At 41.2% G+C, this 22837-nt stretch overlaps 1 protein-coding gene across 1 annotated transcript in view; it reads right to left on the bottom strand.

The window, feature by feature from the left end:
* LOC103353013 (forkhead box protein J3) overlaps positions 1-22837 on the bottom strand; it is a 70635-nt gene that overhangs the window by 24641 nt on the left and 23157 nt on the right. Inside the window, exons 4-6 of the mRNA XM_008275754.1 lie at positions 16388-16462; positions 12971-13054; positions 3173-3274 (exon numbers count right to left, since the gene is read on the bottom strand). Of these exons, the coding sequence (XP_008273976.1) occupies positions 3173-3274; positions 12971-13054; positions 16388-16462 (261 nt within the window). The remainder of the gene's footprint in view (positions 1-3172; positions 3275-12970; positions 13055-16387; positions 16463-22837) is intronic.

Genomic DNA, 22837 nt, shown 5'->3' with positions numbered 1-22837 from the left:
TCTCGTGGTGGCAGATCACAGAGCACTTAAAAGCGATGCCTCAGGATTATGTTGAATCATGTTTCTCTTGTTTTATTTGACTACCAGGACTTGTGAGGCAGAGCGCCTGAATTACCTCCAGGCTACATTTAATTGTATAGACAAATGTGAAAATATAGCCTTCGGGTGAGACAACAGTTAAGGCACTTTGGGGCAGTGCTCTACTCTGTAAAACATCTTGCAGCGCAAAAGAAATGTGTGTTTTCTAGTGTTAATCTTTAACATTTCCCGTTCTGGTGGATCTGGTGAAATCTGAAGTGAGTGAACCTTTGATTTGTTCACGCTGTAGCAACGAGGAAATATTTGAGGTTCTGCATCTATGCTACGGGAAAAAGAAAAGAGGGAAAGACTGACAATCACCAAACACATCAACATGTTTTTAGTTCCTCAGTTGTTTTTTCAGCAGAGCTTCAATTACTTGGAATTTCCTTTAAAAAAAACAAAACAAAACATTACAATATGTGAATGTAATGATGACTATAAAACTCTTTGTCAAGGAGAATGTTTTCTGTTATCCCAGTCTCCTAGTATCAAATTCTAGGAATGTCTTTTTCAGTAGCGCAGACATTCTCCAATGCAAACAGAATATCAGTGAGCAAATGTGTTATAGAAGAGGCTCTGACGCACTGCTGTGCCTTCAGGATGCCACCTGTCTGGATGTGGGTGGATATCATTGACGTTGGCATCAGCATCATTATCATCAAGGTCTTCCTCTCCCTGCTCTGAATCATTGTTTCAAAACGTATAGTGATAGCTGAGGAGAGTCAAGTTTCCCCGTTTCCTGTAGGGATGAGTGCGATCGGACATGTTTAAGGTAAATTATTGCCGGGTGTCTGTCCACTTGCTGCCTCTGTGACACAACAAACTCTCTGGGGAAATGTGGCTGCAACAATAATAGCTTGATGAAAAATGGCAAAAAAAAAAAAAATCTAATAAAATGAAGGGAAAACGTTCACAGATTTGCTGGATAATGTCATTGGCAGCATTGTTGAAACTTAGATGGAGCAAAATGTGATGGAGTGACAGAGTGTCCGCTAGTTTAGGGACCAGTCACAACATACCAAAAAGGAAATTTTGCTTTTTTTTTTTGCTTATTCTCTCAGAGCAAAGGTGTAAATCTGAAATATACAAATTGTTCAACTGTAAGAACCAGAGAAAATAAGTGAATCTTTGCATGCAGGGAGCTGGAAACAGCAAAAAGCTCAACGTTTTGGTGGATGAATTATGAATAAAAATTCTGTGGCTGTATAATGCTCGTGAGAAAATTTAATTTCAAGTGCTGAAAAACTATAATCAGAGCGTTTCTTATTGACAAATTGTTGGAAGTATGAGTCAGGATCTGTTCAAAATGCTGAATGAGAAAAGGTTGCCAAGTCCAGTCCTTCGCATCACATCCAGGGCAGCTTTAAAAATCAAATGCTCAACATTTCATCAGTTAATACCATTAAAAATTAAGCAGCTATATAATGCTAGTGAGAAAAATCTAATAATCACATTTCAAGGGTGGAAAAACTGTAATCAAAGTGTTTCATACTGAACAAATTCTTGGACGTATGAGTCAAGATCTGTTGAAAATGCTGAATGGAAACTGTAAAACAGTTGCTACGTCCAGTCCTTCACATGACATCCAGTGCAGCTAATTACTAATAAATATTAAGTAGCGATGTAATGCTAGTCAGAAAAATGTGTTGAAACTGTAATCGAAGGGTTTCATATTTATAAATCCTTGAAGGTATGAATCAAGATCTGGTAAACGCGCAGAATGGAAAACTGTAATAAGCTGTAAAGTCCAGACCTTCGCATCACATCCAGAGCAAACACTCAGAGTTATGTGCGCTGCTGTGGGACAGATTTTCTTTTTGTTGGGGTCAGACGAAGGGGTCAGCTACCACACATCATCATCATCATCAACATGTGTGTGTGTGTGTGTGTGTGTGTGTGTGTGTCGGATCAGACAGGCGTCAGAGGTCCCAGTCGCTGCTTGATCTCTGACCCTCATATAGGCGGTCGGTCACACCCAGTTTAGCTTTAAGGCCGAACGTTGCGTAAGTTTGTGCGCTGAAGACTTGAGACTACAGCAAGCCCCAGCCCCTCAAGGCGAAAGAGGAAAAGAAAAACAGAGACTCTCTGCCGCACTTCTTGATCAAATACATCCGGTGTGTATTAATTAGAGCCATAACCGAGTCCAACACATCCTTCTCGTCCCTCTCTCATCTTCTTGACTAATTCGTTTGTCAAAGATATTATTGCGCGTCATTAAGAAATCGATATTCATTTCACTTAAATGGCCATTGAGCAGCATCACTCTGGACTTTTAAACACTCTGTATGTCATATCTGTGGCTCCTGAAGCACTTTACGACCAGCACGTAACACACGCAATGCTGGTCGAGTAAACGGAAGGCAACGGCTCCAAGCTTCCTGAGCGACTGTTGATAGAGACGCATTTCCTGATTCCCTCACCGCCCTAAATTTTAGACCCATAATCGTACAAAGACCCTTAAAAGTTTGCTAATTATCCAAGTAGATCTTGTTAAAGTAACAACCAAGCTGAGCCCTTATGAACTGAGTATGTTGGCCGGCTCCCTGTTTGAACGTTTCAGAAGGCGAGCACCCTGCAGTGAGTATCTGACCAGAAAATGTCGAAATAATGGTTGTTTTTATCCACTTTGCTAAACTACGAGATCTACTCAACTTCTGTCCAAGTATAAATTGCGACTTCTACTTTATTGCAGCTTGGAGTTTCTCTTTGAAAGCTCTGCCAAGTGTGCTGCACAACAATCTATGGAACAGATTTCTTGGAAGTGCTCCTCATGTAAAGTGAAGGTATTATGTAGTCACTGGAAAAACATGTGAGGCATTATGGCAGCTGTTTAAAATCACCAAGCCGAATTTTTGGTTTTGTTTTAAACTCTTATTTCACGTCTCCTTACGGTATTTCCTCATATTCTGCACGCTAAATAAATCTGACAATCGTAGTTGTTATTGTGTCAAATATAAAAGCTGTGAGCAATAACAAGTCAACTTAGGTATGAATCATCTTTCAGAGTCCAATGTGTTTAAGGTTTGCAGATTTTTAATGCGCGAAAACTCTTTTAAGAACATTTCAATTTGAGGTCTCGCCCTCGTCCTACCTTGTTGGTCACAGCATTGATAGCCAGAGTCGGGGAAGCTCCTCCTGACATGATGCAGTCCATCCTCAGGGACTCTGACTCCAGACTGTAAGGAGTTGATGCCTGCAAAGAGAATAGAGGAGTGAAGAAAAGGATCAAAACAATCAAATATAATGTCAGTCATCATGTAAAAAATTTAATTAAAGATGCTGCTTCAGCGTCAGGATCCTGGTAATCCTGAGACATTTGACTACAACAGAGCTATCGTTATGTTATTAGTAACATCTGTGTTTTTCTGACTCTGACAAGTCTGCAGCGAAAAGGTCTTTGATAAGCTAAAGCTGTGCTCATTCCTTCAGCTCATGTAAAACATTCACATGGTAAGACAGAGAGGATTTACTTGCAGCACTGTGCACAGTTTTCGGTGCTAAATTTAAACTATTTTTAATTAACTTTATGCAAACTGCAATAAAGAGGCGCAACCTAATAAAATCAATATTTGGTGCAACCCCAAATGTGCATTTATAAGCGCAGCAGCCTCCTTGCTGAACTTGCACAATATTTTGAAGGTACTTTTTAAAAAATATTTCAGCTCTGAAAGAACTTGATATGTCTCATTATCTGTGGGTCTTTCCTGAGAAAGGGAAGTTTGTGTTTGCTGTGCTGTGATTCCCCGCCATCTGTGAGCCTAAATTCAAGCTGTTTGTATTGATATGAGCAGCGCCGACCATAAGCTCAGTACATTGATTTAAATCAGTGAATTGTTGCGCCCTGGGGAGATGGCTGGAATGTACAGAAAACATGATAAAAAAAAAAAAACAACAGTAAAGTAGCAGAGACCATTTTTCTAGTTTCCTTACGAGCTGCAGGACTGAAGACCAAAAAAAGCCCCACAGTTACAAATGCCTGACTATTTACCTGTTACACACCTGTCTCAACCTTTTATGAACCTCATTTATGCTAAATTCACCCTCTGGGCTGCAAAATTAACACTAAGGGCAGTAATTATCAAAATTACTAGAAAGTTATCCTGCATCAGTGTCTGTGGTATTTGATGAGTAATCGGGCTGCACAATAAAAGGGCAAACAATGAGATTGCAAAATTTTTGTTTTTCTGTCAGTATATTGCAATAAAATAATAAAAATACAGGAATTTTCACCATATGACTTGAAAAACTATTTGGAAAGAATTAATCATTGTAGTTGGATTGCAATTATTTTGTAGGGGGAGTGCATCCGCATAGAAAATAAAACGTTTGTTTAAAAAAAAAAAAAGCTGTTTGGAACCTTTGCCAGATGGTGTAACACTGGCAACGCATCCAAAGTAGTTTTTCGATTTAATTGTATTCAGATCTGGATTTGCACTCCACATTCAGAGCTTCGTGGTGCCGCTTTAAATGGTCAAACAAATTAGCTGTGTTGCCTTGTGTGGTGGCAAATAATTGCAAGACCCTGCCGACGCTGTTTCAGGTCCTTTTCTGCAGCTGAAATATTTCCATACAACTTTTGTGATTTTAATTTGCTTCTTCAGCATTTCCGTCCTTTAACTCGCTCATTTTGCTGCAAATATGTGGATTCTAGATGTCAAAACACTCGGCGTCTTGTAAATAAAACTTCAAAAAAAAAAACTGCATCCAAGAACTCATAAATTGGAGTAAATTATGCTCTTTCAGATCAGACAGTCTTCTTTTGTAGATTAGTCATGGTAAATAAGAACCGAGCGAGTTTTCTTTGGTGTCAGGCAGCAAATAAAATTGTAGCAAGATCTATTTGAGCTAATTTGCGCTTCTTGCAATGTGACTGTTGCACGTGCACACATAGCAGTGTCGCTGTTTAAATGGTATAAAGTGCAACCCTGAAGAACAAGTGAAGCAACATATATAGTATGTAGTACTTTCTGTATACTCATAGGCGCATAAATATTTTTCCAACTGTGAGTCTTGTCTGTTAATACAGAACTTTTTCAAATATGCTCGCCGCTGATTGGAAATATCCAGAGGAGATTGGAAATGAGGAGGCAAACGAAATGTGACAAAGGTTATGAGAAATTTCGGCATGCTGCAAGTTCACGATTCTTTAGTGAGCGTCCTGAATCACCACCATGCCCCAGGCTCAAACTATGTGAACTAGTCGAGGCGCGCTTCATTTAAATTGCTGGACACTTAAACAGCCAGGAAAGTGGACACATCACTTGCACTTGATAAGATAAATCAAGCCATCCTCATGCATTATTCACGGCTCTAAAATGTATTCAGCAGCAGTTCATTTTCCGCTGTCCTCACAAAGAGCTAAAGGAGGGTTAACTGAGTGTGAGAATATGAGGAACTATTCAAAGATCGATGAAGGGCTAAATTGACGCCCGCCAAATGGAAAATAAAAAAATAAATAAAAAAATAAATAAAAAAATTGAGGAAGATTTTTTTTTTCCTCCTTGTCTGACTCCTTTCAGGGTTCAAGACAGCTTGCCTGCCTTTCCCAAACTGCTTACAGTAAGAGGATTGGTTGGTAACAATGCAATCTTTAATTTATGATAAACTCCAAGCAAAACGGGTTGTCGGTTCCCTGGCGGAGGCACTTAAAAAGAAGACAACGGCGAGGTGAAGAGAGGAGTGAGGAAGGCTTGTGAGAGAAGGGGGAAGAATAGGCAGCGAGATAATTGAGTGGTGACAGACAGGCAGACAGACAGGCAGATGGAAGGGCACGCAGGAAATGAAAGAGAGTGATTATGCTAAGGGCACCGGAGACACAGGTACTAAACTAAATGTAGACTGCCTGTCTACACACATATACAATGCATTTATGCGGTTGACGTTTAGCCCCGCTGCCAACTTTAAATCTTTGACTGTGTAGCCTAGGTGCAACAAAACCCCAATGAAAACAGTAAGACATATTTAGCCCACCTTTTTTTTTTTTTTTTTTTTTCAATATAACATATATTATATACAACAATAATAATTATTCAGTCAATTGGATTTGTTTTTTTAACAGACGGTAATACTGCCATAAATCTTAGCACTTAAAACCTCCCTGTTTCTTCTTAGCCCATGTGACAGCCCACAGTGTGTCTGCCAGCGGTGCAAGTGAGGCGTAAGAAAAGGGGTCGAAGGGCCCATCCATGTAAGACGAGATGACAAGGCTCTGAATTAATTAATGTTTGTAATAAAAAAAATCGTTGGTGAAGAAAATATGTCTAACGGCAGCCCCGGGGCCTTCTGTGGTAATTAACTGGAACACAAGCCTCGAATACTCGCCCTCCTCCTTCTTCTTGCTCTTAGTCCGTCTTATTTCTTTTTCGCTCCTCGGAGCTCGACTTTTTCCTCTCTTTACCTTGATGTCTTTTTCTCTTTTTCTTTCACACTTCTTTCTATTCCCCCCCCCCCCCCCTTTTTTTTTTTTTTTTTGCCCCCCCCCCATCAACACTTTCTGTCTGCTTTTTTACCTCAATTCTTCCTCCAATGAGCAACAGTGATTGTGCACTTTGCCGCTCCACGCCTGCATGAGCTCCCCGGAGAGGAGAAGACTAAAGCAGCAATATGGGCAGAGAAGGAGAGACAGAGGAAAGTGTGTCAGACAAACAGAAAGATAATGATCAAGATGCACAAACAGTGACTGAGATGCTGGATGAGAAAAAGGAAGAGGGATGACCGTGATGAAAGACTTTGCATGGTTTCTCTAATGCAACCAAGTAGTCTGGGGGGGAAATTGAGAAAAAAAAAAATCTCAATGGGTCAGCTGCTGAATATGATGAGCCGCAGTGTGCAATGAAAAATAAAGGGAGCACCTGAACATTGGAGTGAATCTCCCTTGTAGGCCTTGCTGAAGAGGATTTGATGCAGCAGATCTTCTGCTTGGTCCACTACACCAGCTGATTGCACTAATTGGTGGCTTCAGCTTGGCTGAAGAAAGCAATGTAATGCTATCTGAAGTCTAACATTGACACCGACTGTCAACACTTACCACCACTGAACTACAGCTTTTGTTGTATTTAAAAAATAAAATAAATGTTTATCTGCCTGGTGTTTTCTGCAGAAACTTGACTCAAAGTCAAGAGCGCCTTGTACAGATGTATAACATTTGTCTTCTTGTCGAGCATTTTATTTAAGCTCAGCTGAGGAATTCTGTTTAGTGTGTTGAATACAGTTTTGGTTTGCAAGCAGCATTGACAATCAGCGTGCTAATCAACTTTAAATTCAGTCACCTTTACTCCTACTGCACGAACAGAAGTTTCCGTATAAGACAAAGGATTAACAATACAAATATACAACAATCATTAGCAACATTGAAACCACTGAAAGGTGACGTGAATAACACTGATTATATGACGCCTGTCAAGGGGTGGAATACATTAGGCAGCCAGTGAACAGTGACAGTGACTGAAGTCGATGTGTTGGAAGCAGGAAAAATGGGCGACTCTAAGGATCTGAGTGACTTTAACATGGTTTGGATTATGACGGCTGGGCAACTGGGTCAGAGAATCTCCGAAACAGCAGGTTCTGTGTGGTGTTTGTGGTATACGGTGGTCAAAGGCGGTCCGAGGTAGGACAACCGGTAAACTGACAACAGGGTCATGGGGGCCCAAGTCTCATTGACACTCATAAACAGTGGTCCAAATCCACAGAAGAGCTATTGAGCACAAAATGCTAAAAACCTTAATGCTGGCTAAGAAAGAAGGGTGTCAGAACACACAGAATATTGTCAGAGCACCCACAGTGACCCCTGTCCATCGCTAAAAGCACCTACAAAAAATGGGCACATTAGCGTCGGAACTGGATCATGGAGCAATGGAAGAAGATGATCTGATCTAATGAACCATTTTTGGGGATGTAGGCAAAGCAGTGTGATGCTCTGGCCATTTCTGATGGGAAAGTTTGGGTCGTGGCATTCATATGGATGTTACTGTGATGCATGTCGCCCACCTAAACATCATTGCAGACCACATATACCCCTTCATGGCAGCAGTATTCCTTGATGTCAGTGGCGTCTTTTAGTAATGTGTTAGGAATGGTTTGAGGATCACAACAACAAGTCCAAGGTGTCCACTTGGCTTTCAAATTGTTTTTGAAGTAAGATGGATAACTTCCCCACCTCGCAACATACAGGACTGAAAGGACCTGCTGCTAATGTCTTGGTGCCTGATACTAAAGGATGCTTTTGGAGGTGTTGTGGAGTCTATGTTTTGATGGGTAAGGGCTGTTTTTGTAGATCTAAGGGAACCTACACAATGCTACGTGTGCTAAATAGTTTAATTGTTGTGGCTGATTGTGTAAATTACTAAGCAATAAAAAAGTATATATTAAAATCATCAGTTTACAACACTTACAACATGTAGCAGAATGCACAAGGTAAAAACAAAAACAAAAAAAAACAAATAAAACAATACAATCTATACAAAAAGAATGTAAAACTTAAAAAAAAAAAGAAAAAAGAAATGGAGTAAAACCAGCAGCCAATCAATGCAAAATGCACAGGCTGTTGAAAAGACACTAAGAGTGGATTCCAGCAAACTCAGACTGAATTAAAAGCAAGAAAGAAAAGATGAGTCTTTAATTTTGAATAAAAATTGCCAGTGGTGGTACAGGAATTAATGTGAAACATCAGAATGTTCCAGAGCCAGTGCGGTAACCAAAAAGGCGCATTTGCCTCTGGTTTTGAGGCGTGAGTGGGGGACTGAAAGGAATAATTGTGGTGATGACCTAAGTGGCCTGAGGGCAGAAAACAGATTTCGCATACTGCTCATGTATTGTGGAGCTAAACCATTAAGGGCTTTAAAAACAAATAGTAAAATTTAAAAATCAGCTCTGTTTTTTGATTGGTAACTGGTGCAAATGAGTCAGAACTTGAGTTAAATGCTATTTTTAAAAGTCTGGCAGCTGCATTATAAACAGACTATAGACAGGCAGGGTTTGACTGGGTCAACCCCATATACAGGGAGTTACAGTAGTCCAGCTGAGAGGCAATAAAATCGTGGATAACTGTTTCCAGACCCATGTAGGAAAAACCCTTTCAGCTTGGCGATGTTTCTGAGCTGACAGAAGCTGCTCTCTGCAGTACTGCTAACTAGTTTATTCATTAGAAGAGTGCAGGAAGACACAGAGATGTTTAATGATATTGGGCACATTTTCATACAGGAGGCCGAGCACACAGCTAAGGCTATTAACAGAGCTGGGCGAACCACATGAAATTACCTCAGTTTTATTTTCATTTAGTTGATGGAAATTCCTCACCATTCAGCAGTTGAATTCATCAACTAGTCAGGGAACAAGTGCAGTCAGTTGTAAGTGGTTTGTAAAACTGGGTGTCGACAGCATAACAGTGATACGAGATATTGTAGTTTTGACGAAGATGGAAAAAGGGGAAACATGTTTTGAGAGAACTAAATGGGCCCTAAGATAAAGCCATGGGGGATGCCAATTTAATGGCAGCAGGGGATCATGAATAGTAGCAAATTATAAAATGAAAGGGTTTTGTTTATTTCGGTTGGACTCTGTAGACTAATTTCACACTCCAGGTGTCAACATGTTCCCCTTTAACTTCGATGCACTTGGTCCACCGATGTTTACGCTTGACTGTCCCTTCATAGAAAAAGATCAGATCTCAAGCTTTCAGATCCTCCTCGACAGCATGGATGACTTCATCATCAGTCTGAATATGGCGACCACGCAAGTTCGATTTCAGTTTGGGAAACGGAAGCCAGATGGTGCACATTGGGTGAGTAAGGTTCATGGGTTCAAAGCCAAATTCGGCTGTTTCTGCCACCTGTGCTGTGTGGACGGTTGTCCTGAAGCAACAGCACACCAGCTCCAAGATTTCCTCTCCTTTTTTACTTTGGCTGCTTTAAACGTTTGAGTTTTTGTGGACAGTGATAAAAGACTTTGTTCTGATCTGAAGCTGAAATGGGGATTACACCTTTTATTTCAGGGTGAAGCCGAGAACTTTTTGAAGCACCTTTTCAGGCCCAATTCATGCTTTCAACATAAATTTTGCCATCTGCCCAAGTCCGCAAGGATCTGGGCATACACCTCTGCAGATGTCTGTGTGCAGCACAAAATCTGACACCGCAACTGCACTGACTGTACACGTGCCTGGAAAACAAAACAAATGCTTGTTTTGAGGAAAAGCTGTGTGGGAAGATTTGACTTCATCCACACCTTTATAATGCGTGATTAAAAAAGTTGTAATTGAAGCAGTTGCTGCAAGACTTGGGGAGATGCTTTGATTTGCACATGATCTACAACAATGGCACCCACACACAGTGGAAAGGCCCAGATTCTCCAAAAACGCTGTGCTATGTCCGCCTATTGCGCTTGGGATGGGAAGGAAACAAACTCCAGCTGCAGTTAATTCCATAGCGCTTGGCAAACCTCAGAAACAATCACTTTCACGGTGCTACAGCCCAATCTGTCACTATCCGCTACACTTTGCTAAAAAGCGCAAATTCACAGCCAGTTTTTTCCGAAATATCTGCAAGAGTGTTTGATGTGAGGGGTAGCAGACTGATGAAAACCCTATTTGTCGTATGAACAGAACCATGTGTGCATCTGCTGTCTGTCTTCAAATTCCACATCGGTCAGCACGCGCAGTTCCAAAAAACCTTGACGTGGCCTCAAGTGTGCGTCAAAACAACAGCGGTGACAGCAGACGGAGGTGACACAAGACTTGTAATACATCACGGAGCTCACTCTGCTCTCCTTTTGTATTCAGATCCTCAGGTTAATGACTGAACACCGGTCGCGTTCTGCCAAGTTGATGCAGGGTTACATATATTTATAGCCTTCGCTGCTGTCAATCAATTTCTCAAAACCAATTTTCATTCCTACCTCAGTTGTTCTCACATCTATCACGTAGCTTGTTCCTGCTGTTTTTATGGCATCTGGAAAACTGCAACTCTAGGAGCCTGTGGTTAAAATGGATGAATATATGGTTGCAGCGTTGTTTAATTGCAACGATCGGCTGTGGTTTTGTCATGAAAAAAAAAAAAACACACACACATACTGCTAATTGTGTATTTCTATAAGACGGAGGCATTTTTTTCTCCTGTTGGAGGGAATCCAGTAATGAATGAGTCAATATCAGTCAAACAGCACACAGTAATGATAATCCCATCAGTTCGACCCAGCCAGGGGGAAATGGTGCGTGATCTCTGAACTTCTGTGGTGTTAAAAATGTAAAAAATTACACAAAAAAAAATTGTAAGTTTTCGGGTATGGCAGAGATTTACTGCAGCTGCTCTGCTAACGCGCTGCTCACGCTGTGCCTCCTGTGTAGACAAGGTGTTACACCGTGTCTACTCAGCAGCTTCAGTGCTCCATCTGTGTCTATACGCGAGGCGTTCAGGCACGGCACACAATCGCTGTAGTTTATGTGCAAAACAAAGGCAAACAGACTTGAAGTGTATCGAAATCGGGCTGCGTTTAGGACTGAATGATGCTGCAAATGCTTTCTGCCATTAGACCGATAGAGACTCTTCAAACATGCATAACAGGCAGAAAAGGAAAAAATAGCAAAAACTAGGATAACTGCCTTGCAGTTGTATGCTTCAACCAACCAGTAAGTTTAACAGATAGGATTAGTATCAGCAATTTAGTATTTGTAAATGTCAGATATAGGGCCTTCTGTTCCTGAGTTATAATGTTGAATAATGCCCAGAAATGTCATACTGAAGTTCACCTTTAACCTTTGGGATATAAAATGTCATCAGTTGATCATTCAATTATACATTTGTGAGAAATTTGGTCATAATTAGCGCATGCCTTCTTGAGTTATGACAAAAACCGTATTTCATCATTGGCCACATTTGTGCCAAATTAGAAGAACTCTCCCTTAAAGGTGTTGCTGATCCATCCTGTATACGAGCTGAGTTACGCCCAAAAACGTATCTGCGAGGCCACCGTGCCTTTCACCACTGAAATCTAATCAGTTCAACCTTTGAGTTCAAGTATCTAATTTGAAAAAGGTCTCTTAATGAGTTAAAGAAACGCTGCGTTAATGAGAACGGAGTTGACAGCCTGAAAACTTAATGCCTCTGGGCTCAGGTGTCTCTGGTGTAAAGTCGTGAAAAAAAACATTCAAAACAAGGAACAAGATTATAACCTGCATGACACTTTCTTTTGCATGACATTTTGTACAGGAACTCATGATCCCCACGTGTTGAACAAAGCTGATGTTTGTGGGTTTGAGTGAAAACTACTGATTGTAATGGCATTTGGTCCATGCCACTCTCAGGGCGAACAACAATAACAATAATAACTCTGATTTCTCACTTTCTGTGTCACGTCGTCAACTGTTTAAAATCTTAATTTGTGTCGTACTTTCACATTTGAGCAAATACCTGTCATCAGTCTTAGCTGCGCTTTGTGTTTAGGGCTAATTAGCTGATGTGAGAAAAGTCTCAGAGAGCCGCTAGCACAGCTGTAGACTCTTGTTTTTTCTCTCTCTGGTTGTTTTAAAGGCATGTTATTGGCCTGCTGTTCTATCCAGGCATCATTACAGCATGGGAATAGGAGACAGATTGTTAGTCTGTTCACACATCTCTGTAGCATCTCAGGTGTACGGAGCAGCTTTTCCCAATCAATTGTTTTTCTGTTCATGTTTCCATTCTTAGAGCCGAATGAACGTTTCCTCAGACAATGCCCACATTGTCAACAGAATCATCGCTTCTTCTCCTCTGATGACGCTCGTCTCAAGAAAGACTTCATTCAAGAATATGGAAACACATCTTTACTTACTTTGACGTCAGGTGAATACTGAACGCTGTACCGCCACGATGCAACCTCAAGTGTCAAAAGAAAGAGTGTAGAGAAAGGTACAGTTCGTACTTACTCGTTCTCCGGAGCGTGGTCTCTTCTTTGGCCGGCTGGGGACTGTGTCTTCTTTAGGATTGGTGTCTATGGCCCAGTAGGAACCCTGAATGGTGACCCCAAAAAAAAAGACAGACATTTCATGTTTGATGGAAGCTGCTGTGTTTGTGTATTTCTCCAGTGCTTTGCATTGCTCTGTAGGTTTAGGTACAAATTTCAAATTCTTTTTCATCTCTCTTTAATAAGGAGTCAGTGGTGGAAAAAGTCCACGAATCATCCCTTCAAACAAAAATAGAAACGCCACAGGGGGGAAAACAGAAAATGTTCTATTACAAGTAAAAGTAGAGAATTTAGATTTCTACGAGTGGAAATACAAAAGTGTACCTTATGTATCGAGAATAAAGGCAGTAAGGATTCAAATAGTAATGCATTCATTTGTGATAAATGCTGCATTGCACTGTTGCACATGGAGATAGTAAACAAGAGGCTAGCTTCATGTTTTGAATGCAAAAGCCAGATTTTCAAGGTAACTTCCCAGACAAGAGCTTAAAATTATCTTTCAATGTGGTGCTTGAGCACATTTAATTAGTAGCTTTATTTGTCTTTAGACAGTTTTATTGAGGCTCACAAATAAAAGCATGTATTGATTACCCATGTACAGTGACAAAACCACAAGGCACATAGGTTACAGCAGACAGCATATGAAAGATATAATGTCACAACAGTATGAACACCAACACAAACACACACAGTAGAGATTAGTGGAATTCAGGAGCCTCGCAATTAACCAAAAATGTACTTAAATCGATCACCTTGGAAAGGAGCAGCCAACCAAACCTTAATTATCAAAAATAACTGCACATATAAATACAGCAATATGTATAAAACCAAATCTAAAACTGGTAAATCTGCCACACTGGTTTATAGAGCAGTATTTCCTTAGTGGAGATATATTTGTTAAAACAAATCTGTATTGAGGTTGTTGGCTTCTTTTGGTGCAATGTCAGATTCATTTATTTTTTTAACTCCCAAATATCCTTCATTTATTGTGCTGTGAAATCTGCGCATATGCAAGAGAAGCAGTCAAAAATCTCACCGTCGTGGACACAAAAGATCTTTGGAGGGTCTTGGCACCCATAACCAATCACTCAAACACCTTTTAGACGATGAAAAACATCAGCTCAGGGATGACCTTCAAAGTGAAGTCTGGGTTGAACTTTTTTTCAGGATATTTTCTCCAAAACCATTTCTGACGGTAGTCAGTAGTCAATCAGTAGTCGAATCCAACCACTGATCTTAGAATACATTTGAAAAAACAAACCTGTTCTATTGTGTTCATCGACAAACAGCGTACATCACGGCACTGGCCTTTGATTCTTCTTTTTTTAAATGTAAAAGCTTCTTCCTGACTTTGAGGGACTTTGAAATACTCAGAACTTCTTCTATTTTATATTTTCAAAAAACAAAAAAATGAAAATAATTTAGTAGTTCTATGCTGCCGTTTGATTTTCCTACTTTATTCATTAACATATTCTTTTACCACAGTTTTAGATAATGTCGCATTTAAGACTGGAATACTAGAACACACATATATCATTAATTACAGTCTGTACCTGTTAACAACTGCTATCTCTTTGTCTATTTATGTCTGAGCAGGGTTCAAATCCATCACATTTCCACAGTATTTCCATCTGCTTCTGATGCAAAATTAACTCTTCTTATTCAGGCTACCACAAGTCTCTCATGTTTCTCACTTCTTCCTTGCGAGGCTGCTTCAGTCTCCTTAACGGGAGGAACTAAGTGTGACTAAACAGAAAAAAAAAAGTGCAGTAGATGGATGCCTCGCATCCGATAAAACCAGTGCATCTGTTGTTCTTCCAGTTCTGTTTCAAATCAGTTTTCACCCGGTTTAGTTTTCCTATGGTGCGTGCATGCTCCTGCTTCCTTTCCCCTGAAAATCCACTGAAATCCTTTTGATACACAATGTTAAAACACAGCAGCCTCCAAAATAAACACATACAATGAGAAAGGAGGAAATCAATTGCTTTTAGGTCCTTGATTTCCTCCCGGTCTGATTTTTTTTCCCCCCCTCTTTCATTTTTTCCTCTTCCCTCCCAAGGAGGTCCAAAGCTGCAGACTGAATTGAAGAGGTTCATCTAGGCCACACATACACACAGCTCATCTCTCAACATATATCTCCCCTATTCTTGCCTCTTCTCCTCCCCCTGTCTCTCAGTCCCACATCACTGAGCAGTACACAGCCAATTAAAGTTAGCACATGCATGATTTAGCTTCTCCCCTCTCTCTGTGGCTTCAAACAGAGCATGTCCATTCAACTTCTCCACACACAGATGACCTCCCCCCCATGCCGAGGTATCGACCACTTCGATCCACGGTGTGAATTAAGGTGCTAGTCAGGTCCAAGTCAGGCTAATCAGGGGGGAGCCGCTCTCTTTGTGTCTTTGCAGACTATAGGCCTCCACTCAAGCCCAAGGATTCTGTTTGAATTATTTAAACCTTCTTCCCCCCTAATTCATTTTTCAATGGCTCCAAAATCCCCGCAGCCTGGAGAAACTCCCTCCTCCTCCTCCTCCTCCACCTTCTCCTCCACCCCCCCTCCATCCCCCAAAACAAAATGAGCCAGAGTTTTGAGAGCTCAATGAAAAGTTTTTGGCTTGTCGGTTTTTGTAAAAAAAAAAAAAAAAAAAGTAGTGGAGTGTCTCTCACAATAATCCTGTGATGAGTTGAAATGCAGACATTTGAGCTTTTATTAAAAAATCTTGTAAGGACAGGCTTCAGTGATCAACTGTAATTATATACTACCCCCCCACCCCTCCTTGTCTAAGCAAGTCCTTTCGATTCGGCACCAACAAGGACTTGACAAATTGTTGTTATCAAACCGGCGCTGCTGTAGTGGCCGTGGCAACTGTGCTTCCCAACCACAGAAGTAGCAGCAGTGAAACATATCTAAAGCTTCCTCCGATTGTGTCCGCAAGAGAGAGAAACAGCCCCTAATAAAGCATAACAGATGCGTGAAAGGCCTTGCATCTGAAGGAGTGTACCTACATATACTTATTATTCATTACTCCCTGTACCACATTATTACTTGGCAGAATCAATATCGTAGGAGCCACAGAAAACAGAGAAAGCGGCATTAGGCATTCAGCACAGCCGGTTATGGAGTTACAAATTGCTTTTAAGTGCAGACACTCTTTGTGTATGTGTGCGTGTGTGTGACAAAGAAACAGTGTGTGTCTTCAGGTTGCACTTATGCACAAGTGTGCGCGCGCACACATGTGGCACGAGGGCGACAAAACACGTGAAGTCACCTCGGCCTCATTCGTAAGTTCTCCGAGACAGAATTGCATTTTCATTGTGTGCCGCGGCGTAATTCAGGCTGAGCTTTTCAGTCGTATTATATTGTTCAGGAAATACTTACTTTTCCAGGGTCGTCTTTGGAGCGAGGCACTTTGAGAAAACACTTGTTCAAGGACAGGTTGTGTCGTATAGAATTCTGCAGGGAGAGACAGACGGAGGAGAGAGGAGAGGGAAAGAAAGAAGGAGGAGGAGGAAGAAAAGAAGGAACAGGACAAAAAAAAAAACAATAGTTAGAAAGTAAATTAACACTAAATCCACTTTTTCAAATAGGCAAACTACATTTATAGTTACTTTATTACTTTGTGTATCGATTCTTGTCCCATTCTATAGTGATCATTGCGCTTCTTTGCTTCTTCCAGCCTTTTAAAGGGGAAGGCTGGGAAGCAATGCAAGAACAGTCTCTGACTTAGCACAAGGCAATTTCAACTTCACTCCGATGCGGGCGATGACCTCCCATCAAGGCATATAAAAACAGGCTGATGAAGGGAGGTTGGCGTTGCAATGAAATCAAGAGAAACACCGCTACTAGTAATCCGCTGGGTTTTTTTGGGGAACAAATCTGCATCTTCCCAACAATTAGGATGCATCGCCCATCCTGGCCGTGTGCGGCGCCTCTGCTGCATCTGTTGGAGACCTGCTAACTTAAAAGTCTTCCACCTTCTACTCCTTACCATGTCAAATAAACAAAAAAAAAGACACCAGCAACACACGAGTGAATCGCGGGTGCAGACGGGTCCATCGATTAAAACCGCATCTGTTCTGTTGTGCAAACCTGAAACTGACGATTGAAAAAAAAAAAAATGGCTGAAATGCATTCGGCGTAGATGGAGGCCAAGCCAGAGGGACGCTGGAGCAGTGATTGGGCACGGCTGTGAGCTGGGTGATAATGTCAGCGGTTGCGTCCCGGTGTGCTCTGGGGGTAGACTGCATTTTTTTGAATATGTGAACAGCTAAAACTTAAAACTCGCTTAAAAAAAAAAAAAAAAAAAAAGCATATAACAAATTCAGTTTTAGGCTTAATGAGGGGAAGCTGGTATTTCTACAATTTGTAACACCTCCTATTGTTTGTGTGTGTGTGTGTGTGTGTGTGTGTGTGTGTGTTGTGTACATGTGAGAGGAGGGAAAGGAAAGGAGAGAGGGAGAAAAAGAGAAAGAGAGACCCACAACAGTGTGCGCTAACCTGACATGAACCTGTTCTCCCTTCAGGCTCCCGTTCTCCACTCATCTGCTGCTGCTAATTAATACCACTGGGGAGGAGGAGGGGAGAAGACAGAGGGATGGGAGGAATTTTCTCTCTTTCTCTCGGAGTTCTTACTGCTCAACACCGGCTTTGTTTCTCCTACGAAATAAACCACCTTCTCTCTCTCTCTCTCTTTCTCTCCTCGTCTCTAGTATACCAGAACAGCCTGGTCCACCTCTGCCTCGCCCTGCTCCTCCTGGAGAAATGCTCCAGCAGTTTTTTCGGCTGCTCCACTTAGTGGGTCACTGGCTGTTTGTGGCCGTCCATCAAGGAAACATGTGGCAGTTTGGGTGATGAAAAAGGCGACCGGCTCGCCACGCAACCATCTGTTCAAAAAAAAAAAGAAAAGAAAACTTTCCTGCGGGTTGGCGGCGGTGGATCATTAACACGGAGTCCCATCACTTCAGCAGCCAGTCTGTCTTAACTTTACTAACCTACTGTTTGTTTATCTACACACTCTTTTCTTTTTTTTTATTACTCAAGCAGTTTTTGCACACCTGTACACTACTTGCAATGTCTGCACAACCCCGTGTATTTCAGACTTTGCACACTCTTGCACTTTTACCTCTCGGACGCGTTTGTCCTCTGCTGGGCCCGAGCGGTGCGCCGAAAAATTACTGACATTAAAAATCTCTTTTTGGCCTAAATTTGTTCTTGTCATTAAGCGTGGTGCAAGTTTTTCAACACTGTGTCCCTTTACAGTAAGTACTAAACTATATTAGCAGAATGCTCCAAGAACAAGATGTTCGTAGAGTAATATGTACGGTTTGTAGCTTGCAAACTAAAACCACACTATATTGCTCACTGGATCTCTGGATTAACTGTGTGTCCTGCTGTGTTTTGTGTGTGTTTTGTGCACATGTGAGAAGAAGGAAAAGACACGACAGCAAGAGAGGGAAGGATACGTTTCTTTGTGCGTGCTTGGCAATTACAGATGTGCAAAACAAAATGTGGTCAAAATATTTGCACCTTGTTCTTGAGCTAAATGCTAATTTCAGAATGCAAACGTGATAAAAACGAACATGGTAATGCAGGTTTAATGTTTATCATGCTGACAAATCCAGCATGTTAAACATGTTAACCCTCTAATCTCCAAGCAGTTTCATATTTTACCCTGAACCTCTATGGAAACAGTTCAACCATAGAAGTATAGAAGGATAGAAGTAGGGAGAACTCAAAAACATCTTCTGTGCAGCATAACAAAGCCATAATGCAGATCAATCAAAAAGAATGTTGAATTTCTTTGAATATGTATTTCACAAAAAAACTTGGAATTATTGGGAAAAATACAGATTTTATATACTTATAGACATTTTACTTCTTATATCTTTATTTTTGTTTTCATGCTCATCTCTTCTCTTGTCTATTGTGCAAACACAGCCTGCAGTTCAGCTGAGTTTAAATGGCAAATTGCAAAATTTTTGTCATGTTTTAATTATTATTATTTATTTATTTGTTTGTTTGTTTTTTTTACAGAATTTGTTTAGAGCTGAGGGCTGCAAGGTGGTGCAGGAGTTAGCACTGTTGCCTAAGAAGGTCGCCATTTCACGTCCCGGTGAGGACACCCAGGATCTTTCTGCATGAAGTTTGCATGTTCTCCCCGTGCAGCGTGGGTTCTCTCCGGGTTCTCCGGCTTCCTCCCACAGTCCAGAAACATGTTGAGGTTAATTGTTGATTCTAAATTGTCCGTAGGTGTGAATGTGAGTGTGCTTGGTTGTCTGTCTCTAAGTGTAGCCCTGTGATAGACTGGTGACCTGTCCAGGGTGTCCCCTGCCTTCACCCTAAGTCAACTGGGATAGACTCCTGCCCTCCGCGACTCTAGTGAGGATTAAGTGGTGTATAGATAATGGATGGATGGATGAATGTTTAGAGTGGTTAGAATGGTTTACTAGGGTTAGGGATAGAGGACCGTGAGAAACCTGAAAACCTGAAACCGGTTTCACAGTTTCTAGTTCCGATAAATGGTCTAATTTTGACAATTTGTAAATGTATAGCACGGTTTTTAAGCTCGCTGGCAGGTTTTGGGTTCAGAGCTTTAACATACGAGCATTTGCACTAAACAGCTACATGGCTACAAATCTCATCCTGATGTGGGATAAAACATCATTCTGGATATTGTAGTCATATCATGATATACCTCACATTAAAGCTTTCCTGGTCTCACTGGTGGCTTTGAGGGACTTAATGCCTTTATCACACTTATTTCTTAAAATGTCTCTTTTTTTATCTTCAAAATAATTGTCAGCATTACGTCAATACATTTTCATTTCACATATATTTACATTTGCTTTACACAAGCTCGTGTATTGAGTCAGTTACAGTTCTGACTGTTCCATTTCATTTGCATTTACTGTACTTTTAATTTACAGTACGGTGATCCTAGCAGGCATATTGTGACCACTTCATTTCTAAAGTTTAGTGGGCCTTGCAGAATTAAGTCACACTTTATACAGACACACTCTCGCTCTCTCGTTGCCACCCACACGAATCTATAAAATGGTCAATGACACATAAAACTGATTCTTTTTCTTGTCACCGATGGGAAGTTGAAAATAAAGAAAGAGGCAAAGAAAAGAACGATTTTTTTTTTTTCCACACAGCTAGCTGCAAGGACATACAAACGGTGTGTGTGCGCATGTGGGTGTCTTTGTTTGTGTAACTGCATACAGAAGGAGACCGTCCTTGCATCGGGAAAGCATGTGCACGCATCGCACATACGAACGTCTCCTTCCCTAAATGCTACAGAAGCAGTAATCTCTCACTGAAAGCGAATAGTCATCATCAATAAATGTACTGATTAGCGGTGCTGTGAAGTAAGATAATGAGATTCACTGCTGTGTCCTCCTTCCACCCACTCCCTCGCCCTGCCTGATTAATGAGCGTTTTGGGCCGGGGCCATGCCATTCCTGCCCAATAGGTGATGGATCACACAGTCGCAGGCGTCGTGTGCGACTGTCTTTGTGTGAAATGTGGAAACGGACGCTGATTGAATCCCAGAACAATGGAGATGAGCGTAACTATATATGCACAACTTAAACACACACACACACTGCAGGAACACATGTCTAAATACAGTAGAGTCTGTGTTTGTTCTCTGTATAAGCAAACAATCTCAAGGCAAAATGATCTGCGTGTTTATGTTTTCACAATCTACTTCTGCGAGCACATTGCATTATATTCTGTATTCTACCACTCCAGTTAAACAACTATTTAACAACGATGTACTTACAGAACATCACAAAGTGGAAAGTTGTTTAAAAATAACTATGGAAAGATAAAAATATAGATATTCTGTATAATTTGTTTTGCTTGACTACGAGCGTATATATGCGCGTTCACACTGTATATATCATTTTGACTGCAGACGAGAACGCACCTGCAGGTACAGCTCCCACAACACCTCCTGATTTTATGTGCAATTTTTAGAGAGTGGAGATTAAGAGTTCTATCACAGAAAAATAAGGTCAAACAGCAGTTTTTGCACGCTTATTATTAGACGTGCGAGGCTTTTGTGCATGTATGTGTGGTATATGTGTGCAATACGTGCGCGCGCGGAAACGGATGCTGCCGCTGCTGCCGTTTAACGTCGGCTGCAGCATCCTGGACTTGACGAGGTTAGTTATATAAGGCAGGGCTCGATAAGCATGGGTGAATTTCTGACAAAATGCAATGTGATATAATGTGATGTGTGACAAAAAGTCAGATTTTGGAAACACGCTTTCGGGTGGGGAAGGGAGACAGAGGAGAGGAGACCGTGTTTGTATGTGTGGATCAGCCACAGAAAGTGATAAGTGATCGAAGAAAGAGGGATGAGGCTGACAGGGACGGATGAAAATGTTACGTACGTGTGTGTGTGTGTGTGTGTGTGTGTGTGTCTGTGTATGTGTGTGTGTGTGCAGTACGGTAAGATGCAGGTTAGAGCAGCCAGAAGGATATTCTGGCCATAGGCAGGAAGGTTGCTTTGTGTGTGTGTGTGTGTGTGTGTGTGTGCAGATACGCCAAGGAAACAGGTCACATGGAGAAGAGTGAAGTTACATAAGTGAGTAGGTTTGGAAGATTTGGGTCATGGCAGCTGAGTTAAATACAAAGTGGCAACATGAGACGGCATTTCCTCTAAAGTGAATTCAACAGACTTGAAAAGCGCTGTTTCACAAGCGCGGCTGCATTTTAACAAAACAGTTCCGATTAAAGTGGAGCGCTTGATTGGTGAAGTTGGGCGCACGGCGAACATACAGCGCAGTTTAGCTGATGTAAAGTTGCAAATTGGGAGCAGCAGAGGGTTTATTTCGAGATTGTATTTTTTTATTTTTAATCTGAATATGCAAAGTAAAGTAAAAAAAAAAGTACAATATTTGTCTTTAAACTGTAGTGGAATAGAAGTATGAAGCATCAAGTACGGCACAAGCATCCGAAAATTATGCTGAAGTGCAGTACTTGAGTAAATGTACTTAGTTACTTTAGTATATTGCTCTCTAACAACAGTCACAGAGGTTAGCTCAGCTCATGAGTGACGATGTAAGTAAGTGCTGACAGTTTGTACATTTTTGTAGTCATTCGTTTTCCTGTTTTTTATAAGCAATGGAAAACTACATTTTTTGCAGCTTTATAAGCTACAACATGTAACTTTACTTGGAAGTAAGTGCATTTTGCTCCTTCAACCAGCCCACAGTGGTCCTCCATATCGGAAAAGCAATAACAAAAATCAAGCTGACAGCTGTATCTGGTACTGACGCAAACATTTTCGTACTTTTACTTAAGGAAAAATGTGATTTTTGTACATTTACTTGTAAGCATTTCTATACTCTGGCAGTATTACTTTTGTTTCAGTACAAGATCCGAGTACTTCTTCCACCCCTGTTAGAGGCTCAAAGACAGTTTGAAGGCTGTGGGTGTCGAAAGTGATTCATTAAAGGTAAAAAATGAAAACTTATTAGCCCCTGTCTCCCCCTTCAAAGTCTCTGAAGTCCACTTGACGAGCAACTGAGGGCTGTACAGTTGCTATTGTGTGGAGCGCTCGTCACAGTCCAGTAACAGTCAGTACGCTCTTGCGCTTGTGGAAAAACTATTCAGTGTGCTCGCTGTGCAGAAATGCCCCCTCACGAAGAGGGCTTTCTGCTCACTGTGTTCGTATCACAGTCACGTGCCCGGTTTACATGTGCTCGGGTTTTGAGACTAATTAAACACCACCGTTTTAGAAAGGTCAGAGACACTCGTCACTGTAGCGGTCCAGAGGTCTGCACAGATGAGCTTGATATGTGAACATACTATAAA

The sequence above is a fragment of the Stegastes partitus genome, unplaced genomic scaffold, assembly GCF_000690725.1.
Source record: "Stegastes partitus isolate 25-593 unplaced genomic scaffold, Stegastes_partitus-1.0.2 Scaffold58, whole genome shotgun sequence".
NCBI classification, from domain to species: domain Eukaryota; kingdom Metazoa; phylum Chordata; class Actinopteri; family Pomacentridae; genus Stegastes; species Stegastes partitus.
This window is presented reverse-complemented; position numbering and strand designations above follow the sequence as displayed.